Raw genomic sequence first — 23,742 nt, forward strand, 5'->3', positions numbered from 1 at the left:
ATCTATAAAAACTCCAGCTGGCCAGGGTGTAAATGCCCTTTTGGCCCCACTGACAACTATTCCCTGCTGCTGAACTCTGAGCACACTGAGCCTTTTATAAATGTTGATAGAATGCAAAACACCAAGGGAAGTCTGTTCTGGTTAACTGTATGAAGTGCAAAGTAATACAAGACAAATAACACATGGCATCTAAAGATGAAGACAGATTAGATAAGCCAATACTCTTTTTTAGAGGCCTTTAGACTGCTCTCATCAAGAGACATTACCACAAGAGAAAAATAGAATATTTATGAGTACAGTGTCCCTAAATAGGAAAACATTGATTTTACATTGACTGTCGGTGAGACTCTTAGTACTTTTAAAAGCAAATTCCAAAACACAAAGTGTTCCATCTTTTCTATACACAAGCTAGTAAGTATGTTCCATTTCAGCTACCATACATCTTGTGTTTAAATGTTAACCACCCCAGTTTCTTAATTCTTGTAATACTTTCTACTTTCCTATTAACATTGTAAGAACCAAAATCATCACAGCTAAAAAGTTGTCATGATAAAAATACAGAGGCTACCATTGCTGTATTTTAGATATGGCCAGTTTTGATTCTGTACAACCCCAGGTTTCTGTGTGCATGGGGCCTAGGTGAAAAGGGTCTACCTAATCTCCATGGCCTCCTGCACAGGGGCACCTGGGGTTGTACAACGTAAACATTGGATGCATTAACTGCTGCATACGTCCACCCACAGAAATCACTTACAGGATGTTGCTGTATGCAGTTATATGCCTGCACTTGCTTGAAAAGGAGCATGGGCACGGATGTACAACCCCTGGCTCACTTCCTCCCACCCCCACATATTTCAGTTGGGTTAAGTGCTCATTTGTGTCTAGGTGCTAAAAAAAAGTTATATTTACCCAATCCTCTGAGCCAGCTAGCTCTTAGATTGGTCCCTGGAGCCTCTCTTCCACTCAACTGCAGCGGTCTAAGGATCCTTGAGTCATCATATTCTATACAGTGTCTAGGATGTGAGGCCACTGAGGGACATACCTTCGCTGCAGTAGAGGAGGAGACAGACTTCAGGGACAGTGTAGCTTCCAGCCGACTAGGCGCTTTTAGCACCTAGACACAAATGAGCATTTAACCCTTGCAGTGCGGGGGTAGATCCATTGCAAGGGTTAAGAAAACTTCTGTCTGGAGTTCTGCTTTAATGCCCCATTCACATGGCTGTGCACAGCCCTATAGCATGCACATCCATACAGAAACCTGGCCCTGGGAGGGACAGCTTGTGTGTGTAGCTGCCTGTACAACTCAATGTCTGGGCGTACCAGCTGTCCCTCCCAGGGCACAGGTTCCTCCATGGACATGCAAGCTGTTTGGCCATGGAAGCTCAGATATAAAGAGGAGTTAGTGAGGATTTAAAAAAAAAACAGTCACTGCAAAATAAGGGCACCTAGGTGGTATATGTTTTTGGAAATGGGCAATATTTATTGGTAGTAAGAAAAACACAAAAGAAAACAAGAAACAACATCACCTTTGAATGTCTGCTATAGGCGTGCCCGTAATGAGAAAAATTCAGGCTGCAAAGGTAAGACAGGGTGGGGTAATTCATGTAAAAGCTGCAATTTTCATACTTCCAAGCAAGCTTTTAACTTTGTTAATAGATAAAGTTCAAAAATTATACTGTAATGGAAGACATCACCCTTCCTTTAAAGTTCACACTCATTATGGCATGTCTGAGAATTAAGAACACACGCCTTTAAAGTGCAACTGAAGCCAAATGTCTTTTTTAGCATTGGATATAGTAGAAAGCGATTAGATTACCTGTCAGGTTTTTATTGCTGTCTGTGCCCACGTTAGGGTGGTTCCCCCCCTATTTGTCCTGGTGACCGTTATCACTGAAAGTGAAAGAAATTCCCAAATATTGAGAATAGCTGGGAAATCTTTTAAAGGGTATACTAGTTCTGGTGACACTGCTGACCACCAGTGATTTCCCTCTCTTTGGAGGGATTTCCTCTCACTTTCTGTTGTGGATATCAGGGCACAGATGGCAATAAATACCGACATGGGATACAACCCTCCATTACTCTAACCAAAGCTAAAAAAAAGCCACTGGCTCCAGCGATGGTATGTTGCTCGGTGTCCTTAAGTTCTGTACACTGTATAGAATGTGATGACTCACAGGACCTTAGACCGCTGGAGCAGAGGGGGAGTGACACAAACGAGAATCGTGGTACGGATTAGTATAACTTTTGTTTTCGTTCCCTAGACAAAATGAGCACCTAATCCTGGTAGTGCGGGGGAAAGCCCCACTGTAAGGGTTAAATACTGAAGAGGTCTGCAAAGGCCTGAGTCATTCTAAATATTTTCTTCATCAGCTGTACTGTGAGGGAACACGTCTACAGCCACATTTGCACACACAGAACAGTGCAGCAATTTAACTGTTCATGAGAGTGAGATTGGATATATCAAATCAACTCAGACTATTGAGACCTTGCCCTAATACGTTGTAAAGTTTAGAATGCTTTCCTATATCTATGCTGCTTATGTAGATAAAAGGCTCACATCACTCTCTGTTCTCCTAACATCAGCTCAGTGACCATGCATGCTGGATGAACAAGTTATTTTCCAAAGATCTAAAAGTTGTTAATGGAAAAAATAAACTTCCCTTAGGTATACGCCATTTTATAGAAGAAGTATTGGGAGAGCATATGTACTCTTTTCAATGCTTAAAGCTGACATGGGACACTGCAGCTGTCACATGAGGGGCCTATAGATTGATCACAATTCACACCACATTCCCTCCTTCCATCTCTCTGTTCCTCCTGCGCTCATTAGAGGGACAGACGGGGGAGGGGGCGGGCAGAGATGGCTTTGGCTCTAGAGAGTCAGAGCCAGCTGTCAATCAGGCATTGGGGTGGATCCCGGCAATATTGGCGGGATCTTTCCTGGCTATAGCACGGCTCTGCGCTGTCAGTATATAGAGGGCAGTAGCTTGGGTAAATGTAAATGAACTTCAGTGGCCCAAAAGAGGACTAAAGCCAAAAAATGGTCTGGCTTCAGTTCTACCTTAACTTTTTATAACCCTATCTGTACCCCAAAACTGGTTACCTAAAGAGGTTATATTTTGTTCTGAACAGTATACTACCCCATAAACATTCAAATATAACATACCTGAATGATAGTTCTAATTAGATCACTTTAGTTGGTGAACTTTAGACAGAAGAAATCAATAATGAACTGTAATCTGTAGTGATAGCATGCTCTGACAAATCAATTCACCTGTGAAAGGCAACATTTACATTATAGCTATATTTTCAGCTATGTGATACAGTTGTCTGCGAATAAACACATTCGTTCTGAGAGGTTGCTGAATCTGATGACTACATTTCTCTGGAAAAGCTGTGCCGCCATCCCACATTAATCATATGGATTGGAATGCCTACAGTCACACCACAGTTAAGGGTCTTGACCTTATTTGAAAAAGCTGAAGGGTATGGTTGTTTAGTAAGAGGTATGGTTGTTTAGTAAGTGCAGCTAAGAAAACCAGACATTGTAAAAATAAGATTTGTGTACCTACCATAAAATTAGTACATAAGACCAATACACACAGAGGGGCCAAGACCGGTGTCCCTCAGACTCCAAGAAAAAGATTTAATGGTAAGTACATTAATCTTATTTTCTTTATTGTTTATTGAGGGATACAGGAATGTGGTAATTCCTAGACATTTGAAACATTAAAAAGCAGTCTAACTGAGGGGTGAGTAATACTACCAGCACTGGTAGTAGCAAAACAAGACTACCTACAGAGCTAACTGTATTAAGTAGGTTATGCGTGTTTGTAAATAAAGATCTAAAAGTTATGACATAAATAATGCTACTTTACATTTTTGCCCAAGAACTTACACTCATCATGTTTCCAAACAGCTGCCCGCCCACTGTTTCCGCTCAGCTTCCCAGAACTTCCTGTCCAGAACAAGATCACAAGGGACAGAGCAGTCTCCAACAGCTGTCTATCTACTGGAGAAGGGCTTGCTTTGCACACACAAGGGTGGTTCCAAAGAAACCTACAAGGGAAAGGAGCCACCCTAAGGGCATTTTTCACACCATCTCCAGACCAGTTCTGGATGCATTTCCGCATACCTAGTTATGTACTTTTTAAATGCATTTTTGATGCGCTCCGGTGCATTTTCTTCCTTTATTTTTAATTGGTTTTGCTTGGGTTTAAGCACGTTCTGGTGTGTTTACATTAGTTTTTGCACATTCCAAGTGTGAAAAAAGCATGCTCTGTACTTTAAAAAAAAAAAAAGCTCTGGAACTGAACGCAGTGGTGTAAACTAGCCTCATTTAAAACCATTAGAATTACGGTGTGCATTGCTGAAGCGCTCGATCGATTGCACTGTTTCTTTTTTGTTATAACTTAATTGAAATGTCACAAGTGACGTTTCATTAAAAGAGAACTATGGGGTAACCTTTTTATCCCATAGTTCTCTTTAGGGTCACGGGAGGACATATACTAACCTCCTCCCGTGACCCAAAGCTCAGTATATAGTGAGCTATAGCGACAGTATATGTTCGCTCACTATATCTATATGTAGATATTTTTTTTTATATTACTGTAGGTTGTACCTTACTTACCATTTGGCAGCAAATGTGGACTTTCCCAGAATAAAAAAGAAGTCTTAAAAAGCAGACATACAGTAAATATTAATGTCCATATTGACTAAGCAAATAGGGAAAAACCAATGAGATTTCCCTGACCACTTAAGGGCTATGTGACCTTTTCTGAAATTAGCTAGACGTTTTGGCAGCCTGCATAATAAGTGAATAATCACAATTTATGGGAAGTAAAAAGGTTTACAGAATATAAGTGACATTTTGGTGCAATGTTGTTACAAAAATGCAACTATAAAACCAAATACAAACAAATACAATATTGTACAGCAGTACTGAAGGTGTTTACAGGCATTAGAAGATGTTCATAATGCTCTTAAATCCCATCTATAGCCAATATGAAGAGTTTGGAGAAGACAGGAGAAGTGAACAATCTAGGACAACATCGCTGATTTTGATAAATTATCCAATTCAGCTCACTTTCCAGTTCAGCTATGTTGGCCTAGATTGCTCACTTCTCCTGCCTTCCCCAAACTCTTCACCCTTTGGTGAATAACCCTGTTAGCAAACAAAAAATACATATATGGGAGTTGTTTTACCTGGCAAAAGGCTTAAAATCCAGGAAGATGGCACTACTCTTTCTGTTACCGTTAAAGCAAACTTATCAAGGGCTGGAATCCTTAAAGGCAAAAGTTTTACATGCTATTTAAAATGCTGATCAAATCACTTACAAGGGATTCTGCTTCTTGATGTTTAAAAGTTTTAGTTTCCTGTAGAATCATCTGATCCCCTGAGTAATGGCTCTGATATCCTAATTTAGGGGTGGCTTCTTTCCCTTGCATGGTCATATGGAGCCACCTTTGTGTGTGCTAGTAAGCTGTGTGTGTCTCCACAAAAACACAAACACAGCAAGGCATTTCCCTGCTCTCTACTCCACCTTCCTCCTTTCTCCAATCTAGTAGATGGACGGTTGCTGGAGACTGCTCTGTCCCTTGTGATCTTGTACTGGATAGGAAGTTCAGGGAAGCTGAGCTAAGAAAGTTGGAAAAAGCTGCTTGGAAACAAGATGATTGTAAGTGCTTAAGCAAAAAATACTTTGCTGGGCAATGTATATTTGTTTATTCTGGATTCATTATTGAAAAAAAGTTTGAGAACCTCATAAATCAGTGGATTGTGGGTGCAATACTCTGGCTCCTGCAGACCTTTAGTTACAAGGATGGGAGGAAGTATGAATGGACTAGAAGTGTGGTGACATCACCGCACTCGTACGCCACTGAGAACTTCAATTCTCTTTTTTGCGGTGGCAGAAGGGACTTGTAGTATATTTATATACATATCCTGTCAAAGAATCTATGAATGGATGATGTGGCTGTGTAGGTGGAGTAGAGCTGCAGCTAACGATTATTTTCAAAATCGATTAGTTAGCCGATTATTACGTTCGATTAATCGGTTAATCGGATAAACAATAAAATAAATTTTAAAAAATGGCTCCAGTGATGGACTACTAGTTTGTATTGAGATTGTAGTCCATCACAGGAGCAAGCTTTGGAGCGGTGGAAGTAAAAAAAAAAAAGTGTGGTGTGCAATATAGTGAAATGGAAATTTTAAAGTTATACAGCAATCAATGCAGAATGGCACCGGCTATAGAGGACTACAAAACCCAGCAATTGTACAATGTCAATTAGTTGTTGCAGCCCTAAGGTGGAGCCATGCACAGCTCTGCCAATAAAAATATACAGAATCCATTGAAAAGAAGAAGAACTCCAGGATTCTGTAGAGGGGGCGGGGGGCAGCTTGTTTATGTGACCATGTAATATGGGTATTACATGGTAAAAAAAGGAAGATGGCGTTATTCGTAAAAGGCAGCCCTTTGGAAACATCAGGGGCCCGCTTGAGGCCCTCTCATATCAGGTAAGTTGACCACCAATGGTCTAGGGAAAAAGACCTGCACAGGTTTCTAGTTTCTAGGATACATTCCATAATCAGCATGCAAACTGTGCTTTGTCCGGCTCTCTCTGCACATTTGGTAGACAAAACAAAGCCATTTTGCAAGTTGAGCAATACATATTAAGCATTTATAATCATGAGGGATCAGCCTATAAGGGCTGACAAGTGTAATTTCAAAAAGTCAGCAGTGTTCAGAATTCACTTACATGAGATAACTTTGAAGACTATGTTTACCTTTAATACCATGTTTCATGTTATAGCCATTTTTAGAGTGTAACATGAAACATGGTCACATTGCTCTTGCTCCCCCACTTAATCACACCGAATTGCAGGGTTTTTCTCCCCGCAGCTCCTGACAGTTCTTTAATCTGAGTCAGTTATGTGTGGCTGCACCCAAACAGCCGTGTCATCCATTTACAAATACGGTCAAAGGCAGAGGGACCTATAGTTCTTAATGGTATACATGTGCAGTGACATCATCGCACTTGTAGTCCATCCATACTTCCTCCCGTCCATGTAACTGAAAGTCCTTACCTTCATACCAGGGACTACAGGAACCAGAACATTGCACCCGTGATCCACTAATTGCGGTTGCAGTGCCTTACTGGCTACGATGCAAAAAACTAAATAATAAATACTAATTTTTTCTTTTTTTTTCATTCTTCAATTCTTATATTTATAAGTTCACAGACAATGGAACAGCTAAACTTACAATGGCACAAAACCGTGTAGAATATAAATGAATAATGCAGAAGAGATACCACAAATTCAATACAACATACAGGGAAATCGGTAAAAGTCTTTTAAAATTATATGTGGGATACAATTAGTAACCAAAAGGATCATGTGCACAACAGAAGGGTCGAAGTATAACCCCCATCTAAGGTGTCATAGGCCACACAGAGCAAAGAGAAGAATGTGAAAAGAAGAGAGGAATAAAAAAATGAATCCTCTCCTACAAAGCTATATAGGGGAGGTGAGAAGGTGAGAACATACCATTTGGGAAGGGTATCTGGAAGAGAAAAATGGGGAACAGTGGAAAGAAGAAGTACCACTGAGGGAAGCCATACATGAAATCCCCAGAGGAAGGAGCTAAAGAGCAACCTAAGAGGGGAAGCTGAGAAAAGAGACCATAGAGTGGGGAGATAGACGAGTATGTAATAGTCTTCTGAAGGCAGAGAAAGACAAAGGGTCCCTTCAGTCAACTCCCACCATAATCCATTTAAATTAATCTGAGAACAAAGCTGATCCAATAGTACCAGGTCTTACGCTACCCTATTATCCCTTTGAGCATAAGTCAGGTCTTCCACTTTATTGAGTCACACTGAAATGGAGGGAGGGGAGTCTTCCATCCAACATCACATTTATTCTTTTATGAATACTGTATGTGTGCATTTATTTTATTTTTTTTAAAGTGGACTCTGCCTTTATCCTCAAAGCCTGCCTTTATAATGTAGCCTAACTGCAATAATGATTGCAAAGGCTGATCATTTGTTTCATGTTAGCAAATACTAGAATGACGTAGCTTAGCTCTGTATTTACTGGCAAGACAAAGCTCTGCAATATATACGTTAGCTTTCTCATGTTTGTAACCTGAATTTGTGGCACTTCAGACGTCTACATCAGCAATCCATTTTAGTCATAATGATGTAAGCGTAATTTGTCAGAAAAGGAACTGAATGAGTGTGACAAGAAAAGAGTCTGTAGAGGAACTGAGGCAGGGAAAATCCAGGGTGGTGCACATCAGCATGAGTCATTTTATTCCAGCGTCTATTACTGTAATCACAGGGAGCTCACATAGCACTCAGTAAAAGCCCTCCTAATGGGTTGGTTCTTTCTGTGCTCAGCTAAATGCACAGGCTGATTGTCTCACATGACACCAAGTGAGGTCAGAAATAGAAGGCTATGTTAATAATCTGATCTTTAGAAAAGACTAGACTTGAAAGAAATGAATAATGCAGACAAGATATGAACCTAGATTTGGACAATATTTTAATTGTAATTTTGAATGTGCTTCTGCTTTTGATCTGGAAAGCCAGATTTCAGGCTGCCCTTTTCTAATGCCAATATCTGAATCAATGCAAATATTGCTTCTGTTATGAATGTGGCTTATGGCTTTATAATATAATAATGCCGCAGCAATACTGCAAAACCATATGCATGATAGCAATGAATGGTTTATAGAGCTGTGCAAAGATATAAATAAAAGACTAATTTAGCATATGAGCAGTTCCTATGTCATTTTGCTCCACCCTGAGCCAATGGTTGGTCTCCTTATGTCAGAAGCTTTAATCTTACAAACTATTGATTTCTACACAAGAGAATGGATGGATCTTGTATGAGTCAGAAAAGGGGCCTCTTAGTTGTGCAAATGGATCACCTTTCATTAGTTCAGCATACAGTCTACTAAAACAGAAGATTTCCAACTTGGGAGTGGAGCTTTAGTAGCTTTTAATTGGTTTATTAGAGGGTTTTATAATGCTTTGCCTTGTGTCTGCCATTACTGATGCTTTTATCCCACTAGTCCTACTACTCTATACATTTGAATTCAGCGCAGTTGTGCGTGATCTTGTGCCATTCATTCACAGATTCATTTACAGAATCTGCTAATGAAAAGACTACAAGTCCCATCTGCCACCAGGGCAGAAGGACTCATAGATCTCAATAGAGCACAAGTGCCGTGATGCCGCAGCTCTTGTAGTTCATTGATTACTTCCTCCAGTCCCTCAGTATGGACCTGGGGCAGCAGCCTGTGCATTGCACCTGGCAATCCATTTAATTTGAATGCATTGCTTTGCAGGTTCAGATGCAAAAAAATTATAAAACAAAATGTATAAATGTACATAAATGCACATTTTTTCTTTTATTAAAGGAGAACTATGGGGTTAGTGCTTTTCCCCATAGTTCTCCTTAGGGTAACGGGAGGACACAGACTAGCGTCCTCCCGTCACCTGTAGCTCGCGGTATACTGAGACGCCGCAGCCGGCAATTCTGTCTGGATCACCAAGCTGCGTGAGTGACAGCTGCCTCTGCCTATCTAGAGGCAGAGCCAGCTGTACCCGCCCCCTCCCCTGTCCGCTCTGCCAGTCAGCGCTGGAGGATCGGGGAGGGGAGGGGGGGAATCCCTGCAGGGAGCCGTGAGTGACAGTCAAGGTTCTCTGCAGGGATAGATCGAGAAGTGAGCGAGCGATGGTATGTGTTCGCTCACTTCCCGATCTACTGAGCCGACCTGTGACAGTTTCATTGTCACACGTCGGCTCAGATTATGAGGCTGGGTGAAAATCAATCGCCTCATAATTCTCCTTTAATGTACGAGCATTTTTTTTTTTAAAAGGTGAATTAAGCCTTTTTAATCCGATCATGTCTAATGTGACATAAATAATAACTTGAAATGACTTATGCTTTACATTTTTATCTATTTATCAATTAAAGTGAACATGAAAATATTTTTTTCAAAATATCACACATAAAGCAGAATAAAGGTATACTGCAGACAGTTATTAAAAGCTGGGCCACAAGTGGAACTGTTACCTGTTGTAAGCCATTGCTTATTTAAACTAAACTAAGGTTTTCCTGGGCAACAGCTTACCATTTGGTCCATTTTTCAAAAATGATATCCATGACAGCTTATGGGATGGAATCTTCAGCGCATTTCATTGTGAAAGTCAAACATTTTATTTATACTTTCAGTAAACATGCATATACTAAACCAACAAGCACAAAAAAAAATGGCAACTAGGTAAATGTGTATATGTATCACAACTTTCCTTAGACCTAGTCACATCTACAGCCTGTTACCTATAGACAATGGTCACATATAAAAGTACCAGACACAGATAAAAGAACGCTCTATCGCACAATGAGCTGACATTAATTCAATATGAAAGGTCCACTTTTAATTTTCTCCTGAAACATTTTCAAAGGTTCAAGAGAATCAACAGCGGGAATTCCTTTGTGCTCTACTTGTCAAACTAAAAAGCCTATTCATAAGAGAGCTTTTCAGGATCATCAGAAGATCAACAGTGCTACAGAAACATCCCATGCTGTTTATACATGCTTGTAGGCCTTATCCTACAAGACTATTTGATTAAAAGTGATTGTTTATTGCATGTTCTGACTGCTTCTCTGTAAAAGACAGGCACAAGGCAGAGCTGCCTGAAGAGCCTGGAATGTGAGTTCTTCATGTGCACAAGTCTCATGAGCTAAGGTAACCAGCCAAGGTCACAAGTGGCAGACCAGCCCATTACACAAACCAACAGCTTGCCCTGTAGCAAAATAAATATTGCACATATTTATACTTAAACTAAGTACCGGTTCAGCACACTGCAGTTTCTGAACCGGTATTTGATAAGACGCACTGATAATTTAGGAAACAACAACTTATGTATCTTAAATTCATCTATGGCAATTATACTGGAGCTGACTTTAATCCAGCACTAAGTTATTCAAAGAATCTCAAAGGCCTGCTGCCAGAGCGAGAAAATGTTTAGTCTTAAGCTATGCAGTAAATCACCCATACTAAAAATGAGGCTCTCCACTAACTCAGTCATACAGCTCGAATCACATATCTATGAACTACACACAAGTTCTACCCAAGTGGGATTCTAGACAGGATGTGAAATTGTGCAACCAGGACCTTAAAAAAGAGAATGATTTAGAATTGTAGAAATGTTCAGAAAAAGTTTATAGCTAAGTTCCAGGTTTTAAAAAAAATATTAAAAAAGAAAAAAACCCTAAAAGAACCTTTATTTTGTCTTATAAATAGCATCCTAGGATGGAATTTAGCCAGCTTAAAATATCTTTGCTGTTAATCTGGTAACATGTACATGATGTGTGCATACCGCTGAGACATATTATAAGAAGAGTGCTTGGTGGGCAGCATTTCAGTACATAACCATGCTGTATTGCTAAGAGGTCACCAGGTTTACAAACATATAGCTTATAAAAAGAGTGTTGGCCATCACTGTAGGACATAACAATGCCATACTGCTGAGAGGTCACCAGGTTTACAAACATACAGCATAGAAGAAGAGGGTTTGGTGGCCAGGATTGCGGAACATAACCTTGCTGTACTGCGGAGAGGTCACCAGGCTTACAAACATGTAGCATATAAGAAGAGAGTTTGGTGGCCAGGAATGTGGGACATAACAGTGCTGTACTGCTGAGAGGTCACCAGGTTTACAAACATACAGCTTAGAAGAAGAGGGTTTGGTGGCCAGGTTTGTGGGACAACAATGCTGTACTGCTGAGAAGTCACCAGGCTTACAAACATACAGCTTAGACACAGAGGGTTTGGTGGCCATCATTGTGGAACATAACAGTGCTGTACTGCTGAGAGGTCACCAAGGCTTACAAACCACAGCTTAGAAGAAGAGGGTTTGGTGGCCATCATTGTGGAACATAACCTTGCTGTACTGCTGAGAGGTCACCAGGCTTACAAACATACAGAATTTAAGAAGAGGGTTTGGTGGCCATCATTGCGGCACATAACCTTGCTGTACTGCTAAGAGGTCACAAAGGCTTACAAACACAGCTTAAAAGAAGGGGGTTTGGTGGCCATGGTTGTGGGACATAACAGTGCTGTACTGCTGAGAGGTCACCAGGCATACAAACATACAGCATAGAAGAAGAGGGTTTGGTGGCCAGGATTGTGGAACATAACAGTGCTGTACTGCTGAGAGGTCACCAAGGCTTACAAACATATAGCATCTAAGAAGAGAGTTTGCTGGCCATCATTGTGGAACATAACAGTGCTGTTCTGCTGAGAGGTCACCAGGCTTACAAACATATAGCATCTAAGAAGAGAGTTTGCTGGCCATCATTGTGGAACATAACAGTGCTGTACTGCTGAGAGGTCACCAGGCTTACAAACATATAGCATCTAAGAAGAGAGTTTGCTGGCCATCATTGTGGAACATAACAGTTCTGTACTGCTGAGAGGTCACCAGGCTTACAAACATATACCATCTAAGAAGAGAGTTTGCTGGCCATCATTGTGGAACATAACAGTGCTGTTCTGCTGAGAGGTCACCAGGCTTACAAACATATAGCATCTAAGAAGAGAGTTTGCTGGCCATCATTGTGGAACATAACAGTTCTGTACTGCTGAGAGGTCACCAGGCTTACAAACATATACCATCTAAGAAGAGAGTTTGCTGGCCATCATTGTGGAACATAACAGTTCTGTACTGCTGAGAGGTCACCAGGCTTACAAACATATACCATCTAAGAAGAGAGTGTGCTGGCCATCATTGTGGAACCTAACAGTGCTGTACTGCTGAGAGGTCACCAGGCTTACAAACATATACCATCTAAGAAGAGAGTGTGCTGGCCATCATTGTGGAACCTAACAGTGCTGTACTGCTGAGAGGTCACCAGGCTTACAAACATATACCATCTAAGAAGAGAGTGTGCTGGCCATCATTGTGGAACCTAACAGTGCTGTACTGCTGAGAGGTCACCAGGCTTACAAACATATACCATCTAAGAAGAGAGTGTGCTGGCCATCATTGTGGAACCTAACAGTGCTGTACTGCTGAGAGGTCACCAGGCTTACAAACATATACCATCTAAGAAGAGAGTGTGCTGGCCATCATTGTGGAACCTAACAGTGCTGTACTGCTGAGAGGTCACCAGGCTTACAAACATATACCATCTAAGAAGAGAGTGTGCTGGCCATCATTGTGGAACCTAACAGTGCTGTACTGCTGAGAGGTCACCAGGCTTACAAACATATACCATCTAAGAAGAGAGTGTGCTGGCCATCATTGTGGAACCTAACAGTGCTGTACTGCTGAGAGGTCACCAGGCTTACAAACATATACCATCTAAGAAGAGAGTGTGCTGGCCATCATTGTGGAACCTAACAGTGCTGTACTGCTGAGAGGTCACCAGGCTTACAAACATATACCATCTAAGAAGAGAGTGTGCTGGCCATCATTGTGGAACCTAACAGTGCTGTACTGCTGAGAGGTCACCAGGCTTACAAACATATACCATCTAAGAAGAGAGTGTGCTGGCCATCATTGTGGAACCTAACAGTGCTGTACTGCTGAGAGGTCACCAGGCTTACAAACATATACCATCTAAGAAGAGAGTGTGCTGGCCATCATTGTGGAACCTAACAGTGCTGTACTGCTGAGAGGTCACCAGGCTTACAAACATATACCATCTAAGAAGAGAGTGTGCTGGCCATCATTGTGGAACATAACAGTGCTGTACTGCTGAGAGGTCATCAGACCTCAAATATACAGCTTACATAACTGTTACAGAGGAACAAGTGCAACTTTTCTTAACTAAAATATGCCAATACTATTAGCCCCATTAACACATGACATGTCACGTTTTTGCACATTTGTTGCATAGGGCAGCCCATTCATTTATATGGTGTAGAAATGCGACGTGCTTTTTGTGCGTTTTGTGAATATGATTTTGTGTGTGTTCACACAATACACTAGTGTGAAAGCAGGTTTAAGCTGGCTCGCATTTCTCAAATTTTTTGAATTTCGACCCGTGGGTTGTCCTGTTGCCATGTATCCCCCCTTACCCACTCAACTATTGTTGAAAAAGCGGTTCGAAAATATTCTCAGCTGAACAATGTCTGCATCCAATCAGATGCAGGCGCTGTTCACTTATACAGTAATTCAGCAGCAACCAGAGTAAAGCAAAGTTTCAAAACTCAGACTGCCAGGAAGGTAAGTATAAAGAGGAGGGTATTTTTGTGTCCAATTGGGGAGATTTCCGTTCACTTCCTGTCTGATAGCCAAAATGGGAACAGCATGTTTTTTTTTAAAAGTCTGTAATTAAAAGCCGATCTACAGGCAAACAAAAAAGTACCCTTACAGTGGGGCTACCCCCACACTGCAAGGGTTAAGCGGTCGTTTTATGTCTAGGTGCTAGAATAAAGCAGATTTACTTACCTGATCCCCCCCTCCTGCCCACTCCCTGTTAGACCGGTCCCCACAGCCTCCTCTCCGCTTCGCTCTGGCAGTCTAAGGACCGCTGATGTCATCAAGCCCAACGCAGGTACCATAGACCTGCATTAGAAATGAAGACACCCATGGACATTCCACCAGCCAGAGAAGAGGGGGCGAACAGGACAGCGCTGATGGCTGGGGGAGCGGGGATCAGGTAAGTAAATCTGCTTTACTTCATCCCCTAGATATAAACAACCAATTAACCCTTGCAGTGCAGGGGTAGCCCCACTGCAGGGGTGGATTTCTGGTTTGCCCAGAGATGGGATCTAGCATACAAAACATGACCTTGTTTTCCTTGCGCAGAACAAGTATTTAAAGAAATACCTATTTAACTGAGTGGATAGTGCTCTAGCATTGTGTGCTAAGATGGGGGAGAGTGCATAGGGCCTGTATGGCAATAGATGTCACAAACAAATTACTACCACTACGTGTAATTGGCAGCACTATACACTAACATACACACTTGGGAAAATGTAGACTGCCTAAATATTTATACAAAGGTTATATACACTAAATCTGTTTTCCTTCAAAGTTTATTATGCTTAGCGGCATGCTGTCTATGTCTAGCACAACAACATCACATGAATGCCTATATTTGTTAAATGTTTTCTACACCTAGCTGGAGGACAGTCTGAGGGGAAGAGATAATACAAGACTTCCTGACATAACAATGAGTTTATAGCAAGGGCGGGCAACTCCGGCCCTTCAGCTGTTGTGGAACTACAAGTCCCATGAGGCATTGCAAGACTGACAGTTACAGGCATGAATCCCAGAGCAAGAGACATGTTGGGATTTGTAGTTAAAGCACGGCTGAAAGGCCGGAGTTGCCCACCCCTGGTTTATAGCCTGAAAACTGAACTATGTATACGGTTTTTTTTTTTTTAAATATACTGTCAACACGGTACCATTGTTTAGAAAGTCCTTTCCTGTTATCAACATTAGTCATATTCATGTATCACAGTAGCAAACAAAAATATTCTTTGTGGAACTGCAACAATGTTTTATCCTAAACATATACAAAAGAAACTCCTCTGTGTCCTAGTATAATGCCCCTAGTGTCATTGACCTCAAAAGAGGGAATGCATTTAGAAGATGCTTAAAAGATGCTATTTAGAAGACACGCAGCTGTTCATAAGTCCAGTCAACTTGCCATAAAAGGATACATGTGTATTTACCATTGCTGGCTATCCCAGTGGTTTAAACATACAGTACATCATCACAGCCATTACAGGTGCCTTATAGGCACATTACAAACAGTGCGTTCTAGAGTGGTCAGCCTCTGGAACGCACTGTATCGCAACACGGCCGACTCCCTGCGTTCAGGGGTGGGAGGGGGTACAGCAGCCACGCCCCCTGCCCACAGTGCCATCACCTGCACCCGAACGCGTGGCACATCGGTGCCTGCGTTCTGGTCCAGTGCGATCTGCAAAAATAGTGCTTGCAGCATTTTTGCAGATCGCACTGTACTGGAACACAGGCACAAATGTGCCACGCCTTCTGGTGCAGGTGATTGCACTGCGGGCAGGGGGCTTTGACGTCAATGCACCGCCACACCCCCTCCACTCCCTGAACACAGGGAACCGTCCGGTTTGTGATACAGTGCGTTCCATAGGCTGACCGCTCTGGAATGCACTGTTTGTGGTGTGAACTGTTCCATACACTCCAAATGCATCAGTGTTGCATCTGGCCTCAGTTTAGACCTGAAAATAGCTCTAGCTATACAGACACAATTAACACCATTGCACTGGAGTTAAAGGAGAACAATGGGGTTAGGGGGTTTTCCCCATAGTTCTCCTAAGGGTAACGGGAGGACACAAACTAGCGTCCTCCCGTCACCCAAAGCTAGTATACCGCGAGCCACAGCTTGCGGTATACTGAGATGCCGCAGCCGGAGCGGATCCGACAATTCTGTCTGGATCCACCCAGCTGCGTGAGTGACAACGGGCTCTTCCTATCTAGAGGCAGAGCCAGCTGTACCCGCCCCTCCCCCGTCAGTTCTGCCAGTCAGCACTGGAGGATCGGACAGGGCAGGAGGGGATCCCTGCAGGGAGCTGTGAGTGACAGTCAGGGGATAGATGCACGGATAGATCGAGACGTGAGCGAGCGCCGGTATGTGTTCGCTCACTTCCCGATCTACTGAGCCGACCTGTGGCAGTTTCATTGTCACAGGCCGGCTCAGATTATGAGGCTGAGTGAAAATCACTTGCCTCATAATTCTCCTAGCGTCCTCCCGTTACCCTAAGCTCAGTATACCATGAGCTACAGCTCACGGTATACTGAGACGCCGCAGCCGGAGCGGATCCCGACATCGATGTCGAGATCCGCCCAGCTGCGTGACTGACAGCTGGCTCTGCCTATCTAGAGGCCGACCTGTGACAGTCTCATTGTCACAGGTCGGCTAGAACTATGAAGTGAGTGGAAATCACTCATCTCATAGTTCTTCTTTAAAGCAATTCTTAAAAATTCTGTGGTCATTGCTGAACTCTGGGAGAAGCAAATTTTGGGCATGTGTATTCTCACGTGAATGTTGGTGTGCTCTTCTAGATCTGTAAGGTAATCAAATACGAAACTTTGCCTCTGTGCAGAAGGTTGCTGCAATAATGACCAATCACTGCTGCTCTATCTGCTAGTGCAGGATGACTGGTCATGTGTCCGCCCCTTTCCAGTAGCTTTATCCAGGCAGCCTCCAGTGGGTGTGGCATGCTGGGTTTTTCCTACAGTTCCTCCTCTGTGCGCAGACTACGTACAGCACAGTGGTGATGTCACTGCTACGTTTACAAGCTATTATCTGGCTTTGCAAAGGCATCTGGTACACACAAAACAGACATATCATTTGTGGCTTATTGAGGAATATATTTCAGTGAACGTTTTTGTGCCTGGGGTTAAGGGCTCGTTTGTGTCTAGGTTAAAAAAAAAGTTATACTCACACTGGTGTCTAGTTATGGTCCCTGAAGCCTCACTCCCGTTCCACTACAGAAGAATCTTTGAGTGATCATGTTCTATACAGTGTTGAGCGACGTACCATCGCTGCAGCGGAGGAGGAGAGAGGCCGGAGGGAGTGCTGTCGCACCCGGCTAGATCCAAGGATTGGGTGAGTATAACTTATTTTTTTTTTAGCACCTAGACACAAATGAGCAGTTAACCCTTGCAGTGCAGAAGTAGCCCCATTGCATGGGTGAAGATTTTTTTCCCCTGGAGTTCTTCTTTAGATTAATAACCATCACCTTTTTTTCTTTCTCTTTTTCTCTAAAGTATTTTCTCAGATTTCTAAATCATACACACAGCCGCTCTGAAAAAATTATAACAACAGACTTACTCGACAACGTTAATACCAGGGTAAGGTTCCTTTTTTTCAAAAGAAGTGAAAGTTCTTTGAAAGTGACAGTCACGTGACTGATAATGAATAGCTTATCCTTGTACAAAGCGTCATGAATTGAGACTTAGGAACTTACCAGTCATATCTAAACACAACATTTATGGTTCAGTGAAAATGAATAGAAATGTAAAGCCTTTTTCACACCTAAGCTTTCTTCACAGCTCCTTTCCCTGAGGGCAACAACATTCAACAAGAGGAATACAGGAGCTTCTTTTGGGGAAGGATTGAGCATTTTTGGCACCACAGACGTTAATGGGAACATCTAAAAAATGTTTTTAAGGTGCTCCCATTTAAAGGTCTGTGGGGTCAAAACGCATGATTCTGCTCCAGTACTACAATTGTGCATATAAATGCACAAACAATGCACATACAACCAAGCCAAAAGAAGCCTCAAAATCGCCTGGCTACGCTCATGCTTGAATAGGGCCTAAAGCTGCCCATACACCTTGCGATCATCGGACTATACTTTTTGTCCGATGATCGAACCGTCGTATGATTTTCGTATGCCGGCCCCCTCCTGCCCCGATTATCGCAAGGTTGGATCAGCGGTAATTAAAAGAAAGCACCTGAACGAATTGCAGTAATCGACCGCACGTATCTGCACATGTGCAGTGTAGGTCGTACGAATTTTGACATACGGAAACGCCACCAGCCTTGCGAAAGTCATACGATCGATCGAAGTTTTCTAACCTGCTGGTTAGTCAAAAGTCGATCGATTGTACAGTATTTGCGGTTGTACACTGCCCATCAACCTTACGAATATCAGACGGAAACGCAATCGCATACGAAAATCGGACGATATTCATAAGGTGTATGGGCACCTTACGACTCATGTTATACACAGATACATATTTTATACACAGAATTAAACAAAATAACTAAACAATGTTGCATCTGCAAACTTCTTTATTAAAAACTGACTTTATCTTCTTGTCACTAAACTAAAAACTCACATGGGCGGTCCGGTCGGGTCCACCTGTCAGTTTTGCAAGTGGACCCGATCGGATGCTAGTCTGTGGGCAGCCGGGTGTAAATGGACGGGCATCCATTTACATCCGGTTCCCCCTGACTCCGGCCAGGTCCGGAACAACAAAGGAAACAGAGTTCCATTTCACCGGATCTGATCATGCCAGATCGGGGGTAATCTGATGTGAATTAACACATATTCATTTCCATTCGACTCCCCACAGACCAACATTGGGTCCGGCAGTTTTAGTTCTTTCCTCCATCGCAAGATGTAGGTAAAAACCGGACGGACATGGATGTCACAGCAGTGACATCCAATCCATACTGCTCTAATCAGGATGGAATCCATAGACAGTCCCCTCCTGATAAGCCTGTGTGAAAGGGCCTAAAACACTTTGGGGGAAAATTGATCAAAAGTGGAGCAGACAGAATCTGGAACAGTTGCCCATGGTAACCATCAACTTCTATTTTCAGTAAAGTTTTAAAAATGAAAGATAGATGCCGATTAGTTACTATGGGCAACAGCTCCAGAATGTGTCTGCTCCAATGTTGATCAATCCCCCTAATTATTTGCCAAAACAGTCATTTTCATCCATGTGACTTTTTTTTTTTTGCATTCATTTGCTAAAAATAACGATAAATATGACAAATAACAACTGTTATTGCTTTACAAATTAAGCTACGTGACTCCTTGGGGAGGGTGTACAAAGGCTTCACCTAAGCGCACAGCTGAGGAATGCTGTTTGCATGGCATTACAGCCGCTAGGTGGAGCTACAGAAGAATAGGAGTTTCCCATGTTCTTCGCTCGTAATGCCACATTGATTCATAAATCAGCTCCTTTGAGTTCCAAAATAGTTGCTGAGCAAAAACATGGAGACTGATACTGACCTTCCCTTTTGAAAGTCCTAACTTCATTGTGCCATAACGAGCATGCAGCAAATAACATTTGAGTGAAGTAAAAATGACCCTGATCTGCATTTTAGTTTACGGTTAGTAACTCTAAGTACCGATGCCACTGGGTCAGCATGACAGCCAGAGAACTAGCATTTTGAGAAAGTCAGCAACGACCTCCATATTTTTCTCAACATTTAACATTGGGGTCATGTACAGACACTACAAAGTAGAGACACTACACAGTGTTTTAAGTAAAACAGTAGCCTGCAGGATAAATAATGATGGCATGGCCAGATAAGTGAAAGTGAACTCTGTCTGCATGCTGTGAGCTACTTACTCCATAAGCCACTATGGACATTCTTTCTCTGGCATTCTTATTTTTCAATAAACATGAATATACCTTTCAAGTTGTCATATTTTAAAGAAGAAATCTGGGTAAAAATGTTATTAACCCTTGCAGTCTCCCCATCGGCTGCCGCAGTCTAAGGTCCCTGAGTCATCACGTTCTATAAACAGTGTGTAGGAAGTGAGGGCAATTGACTACTTAACCCTTGCAGTGGGGCTACTCCCTACTGCAAGGGTTAGGTACTCATTTTTGGTTAATTAATACATTTTATACCCAGAGTTCTTCTATAACTGTTCAGTACAAAAATATACTTAGATAGAAATCAATTACATTGATAAAATGTTATAAACAACAATGATATCTTGAAATGCAAAGAAGACAGTTCATACACATAGGCTTATTCTGTACAAGTGACATTAAACTTACCTGGGAAGGTGTGTGGATTGGGTGACCCCCTTTTAAGGCACTTGGAACATAGAACATGTACTGTGTAGTAAAGGCCGGGCCATTCTTGTAATAGTGCATTCAGTTCTTCAACCAAGGGTGTTATAGCTTGCCATGCAGTCCATATGTTAGGCAACGAAGCATGGCTGGCAATAGACAAAACGTCGGACTGTAAGGCTCCTCTGGAAGGTCGAAAGCTCACTACAACTGGCACTTTTCCCCTATAGGCAAAGATCTGGAATTTGCCATCTGAGCGATGCACAACATGATTATTAATGTGAACACTAAAGCGTGCAAACAAGCCAGGAGGAAATATAAAGGGAAAGCTGTATTCGATCTGTAGCTGTTCTACTGCTAGAGATTGTCCTGATATGTTGGTACCATTGATCCAGGCCTCTGCATGAGGTACTTCATTCTTCACATAGCAAGGGAATTTAAACCAAGCCGTGGCCCCATTTAAAGGTCTGGATTTGGATTTATTGATACAGTAACACAGGCCCATCTTTTCCAAAAGTTCAAGAATCAGCTGCAAGTCTTGTTGGGTTTTGATATGTGGTTTGAGTAGTAGTTTAATGACATGAGTGGGCAAAAGTCCATGAAGAAGAAACCCCTCTACATAATGATGGAGCTGTGTGGCCCTCAACTCATCTACCTTAGAGTCGCTCATTAGCTTTTGTAGTAAGACAGATGCATCTCTCTGGAAAAAGACATTCAAAATGTCAATCAGTTTTGTCAGATTATGAAAAACATACTCTTTAAGAGTCACGTTGTCTTCAAAATAGAGCAACTTCCCACTCTCATGCAAGTAAGACAGGGCACTCTGCAGCCGGTCCTCAGTCAGCCCCGCTTGTAGGCCTAGCCTTGCCGAATCCCACCAGGTCAACCAGAGCTCCTGAGGTTTAAAGTGCAATTCTTCCAGCATTTGCCAGGATTTGGGAAGAACTCTATGCAAGTTTGGGAAAATCTCCCTGTGTTCGGCCACAGAAAGGAGTTTGTCCCGCAAGCGCCTAATGTTTGAATAATCGTGGCAGCTGACACAGAGGACAGGTGAGAGAATCTGGAGACGATTATTCAATAAATATTGCAACTGGGCTTTCTTCCTCCTCAGATTCTTATCACTAACACCGTAAAAAGCTGCATGAGGATTTGATACACGCATGTCATAATTTTGGCTAAGGGCTTCATCAACAGTCTGTGCCAGATTTTGTAGGGACTCCGTATCCTTCTTTTCCTGCAAGGAAATCTGGTGGTGTATATCAAGGCATTTTTCCTCGATCTCCTTTTCTTCGCATAAGTCTGTATGAGTCCCTACTATGCATACAACTGCATGTGGTACCTTGGCACTGATCAAATGTAGAAAATAGCCTACAAATGTATAAAAATGTTTAGAAACATAGGCCTTTAAATTAACAACAAGAATATACAGAGCACCAGGGGAGAGGAAGAAAGGGTTGATTATGTCATAGCTCTGGTCCCCTGCTAATTCATACACAATAAAAGTAAGTCCCCGTTCTACGTCGGCTGTCCAGTTAGTGACCTCAATCCCTGTATTTCCCAGTGTACAGCTGCTTTGCTGACCGTCAGTGAGGCAATGTCTGAGGATAGTTTTGCCAGCATCCTTCTGGCCTGAGAGGACTAGCTTTAACCTAGGCTTTACTGCAGGCTGTGAATTGGCTAGTTCTTTCTGATATGCAGCAATGTAAGGGATCCCTTTCATGCAAACCTCATAAGGAGGCTGAATCAAAGGATTGTCTTTTATCTTCCAGATGTTGACTTTGGAGAGTTTCCCAAAGTTGTCTGGGAGAATTGCTATTTGGTTACCTTGCAACACAAGCTCTTCCAGCAAGCCAAGCTCCACTATTGTGTCAGGCAGGTACCTTATTTTGTTGTTATCCAACCACAAGGTAACTAGCCTGAACAAGCTGGAGATGCCTTCTGGTACCACCGTCAGCTTGTTACGACTCATGTACAGCTCCTCCATGTCCTGCATTTGAAGCAGGGCCTTTGGAAATTCCTGAAAGGCGTTTGAAGACAGGTTGATCATCCTCAGCTTTTGTAGATCCCCAAAGCCATCGGGCAATGAGCAGAGGTTATTGTTGTCCAGCATGAGGCTTTCCAAGCTGACTAAGCTACAGAAGGAGTCTGGTAAGGAGAAAAGCCCAGTGCTGCTCAGCCACAAGACCTTCAATAGCTTCATGGTCCTGATGCCATTGGGCAGGGAGCCTCCGCAGTCGCTGCCAAGCATTTTGTTGCCAGAGAAGTCCAGCTCCTCCAGGGCAGGGAGATGCAGGAGCTGCTGAGGGAAGCTGCACAGCTCGTTGTGGTCCAGATCCAGGACTCTAAGGCGGGGAAGCCCCTGCATAGTGTCAGGTAGCTGGTTGATGCGGTTGAAGCTCACATCCAGCTCCTCAAGATGCCCCAAGGAGCCAATCTGCCGGGGCAGGGTCTGCAACTTGTTGTGGCTTAGGCACAGCTTCTTCAGCTGGCTCAGTAAGCCCACGGCTTCGGTCAGGCAGCCCAGTTGGTTGTGACTCATGTCCAGCTCGGTCAACCTGCCCAGTTCGTAGACAGCCGAGGGCACATTGAGGAACTTGTTCCTGCGCAGGATGAGGACGTGCAGATTGCCCGCGGACAGGCTCCGCAGCTCGTCGGGTACCTCCTCCAGGGAGTTGTTGCCTAGGTTAAGCACCTCCACATCCCCCAGGTCCTCGGGAAGAATGAGCTTGTCCTGCTCCCCGCAGCTCAGGGTGAGCTGGCGAAGGCTGCTCCGCAGCTTCCTGGAGCGCAGGGCGGCATCCCTCCATAGCCTAGCGGTCTTCAGGTCACAGCTGTTGTTGTAGACATCCTTGCCTGCTGCTGCTGCTGCCATCATCATTATTACGGAGAGAGGGTGTCAGCGATGATGCATCATGGTTCGAGAAAAAAACCAAGTCTGGTGCATCGGGACATCCTAGATCACCCCCGATTCAGGGTACCCGCATGATGACAAGGTTTCTTTGGAGCCCCCCAATGTGCAGACAGCGGGGACACCGCCTCAATGCTGGAGGTGAGTGTAGAGAGCGAGCCGGTGGAGCTGGCAGCCCCGATCCCTGCACCTCCACTCAGAGGGGCAGCTAGACATACTTGGCTGCCCCCCTCCATAAGAGGAGGCTGTCAGAATAAAGCCGGATGATCACCTCCGCAGAT

The 23,742-nt window shown here is 43.0% G+C and overlaps 1 protein-coding gene across 1 annotated transcript in view; it reads right to left on the reverse strand.

Annotated features, from left to right (window-relative positions):
• MFHAS1 (malignant fibrous histiocytoma amplified sequence 1) overlaps positions 1-23,466 on the reverse strand; it is a 65,362-nt gene extending 41,896 nt beyond the window's left edge. The window contains exon 1 of the mRNA XM_018569987.1: positions 20,539-23,466. Within this exon, the coding sequence (XP_018425489.1) occupies positions 20,539-23,431 (2,893 nt within the window). The 5' untranslated portion in view covers positions 23,432-23,466. The remainder of the gene's footprint in view (positions 1-20,538) is intronic.
• Positions 23,467-23,742: the final 276 nt, after the last annotated feature.

Source organism: Nanorana parkeri, unplaced genomic scaffold (genome assembly GCF_000935625.1).
Source record: "Nanorana parkeri isolate BGI_ZX_2015 unplaced genomic scaffold, ASM93562v1 scaffold1439, whole genome shotgun sequence".
Lineage (NCBI taxonomy): Eukaryota > Metazoa > Chordata > Amphibia > Anura > Dicroglossidae > Nanorana > Nanorana parkeri.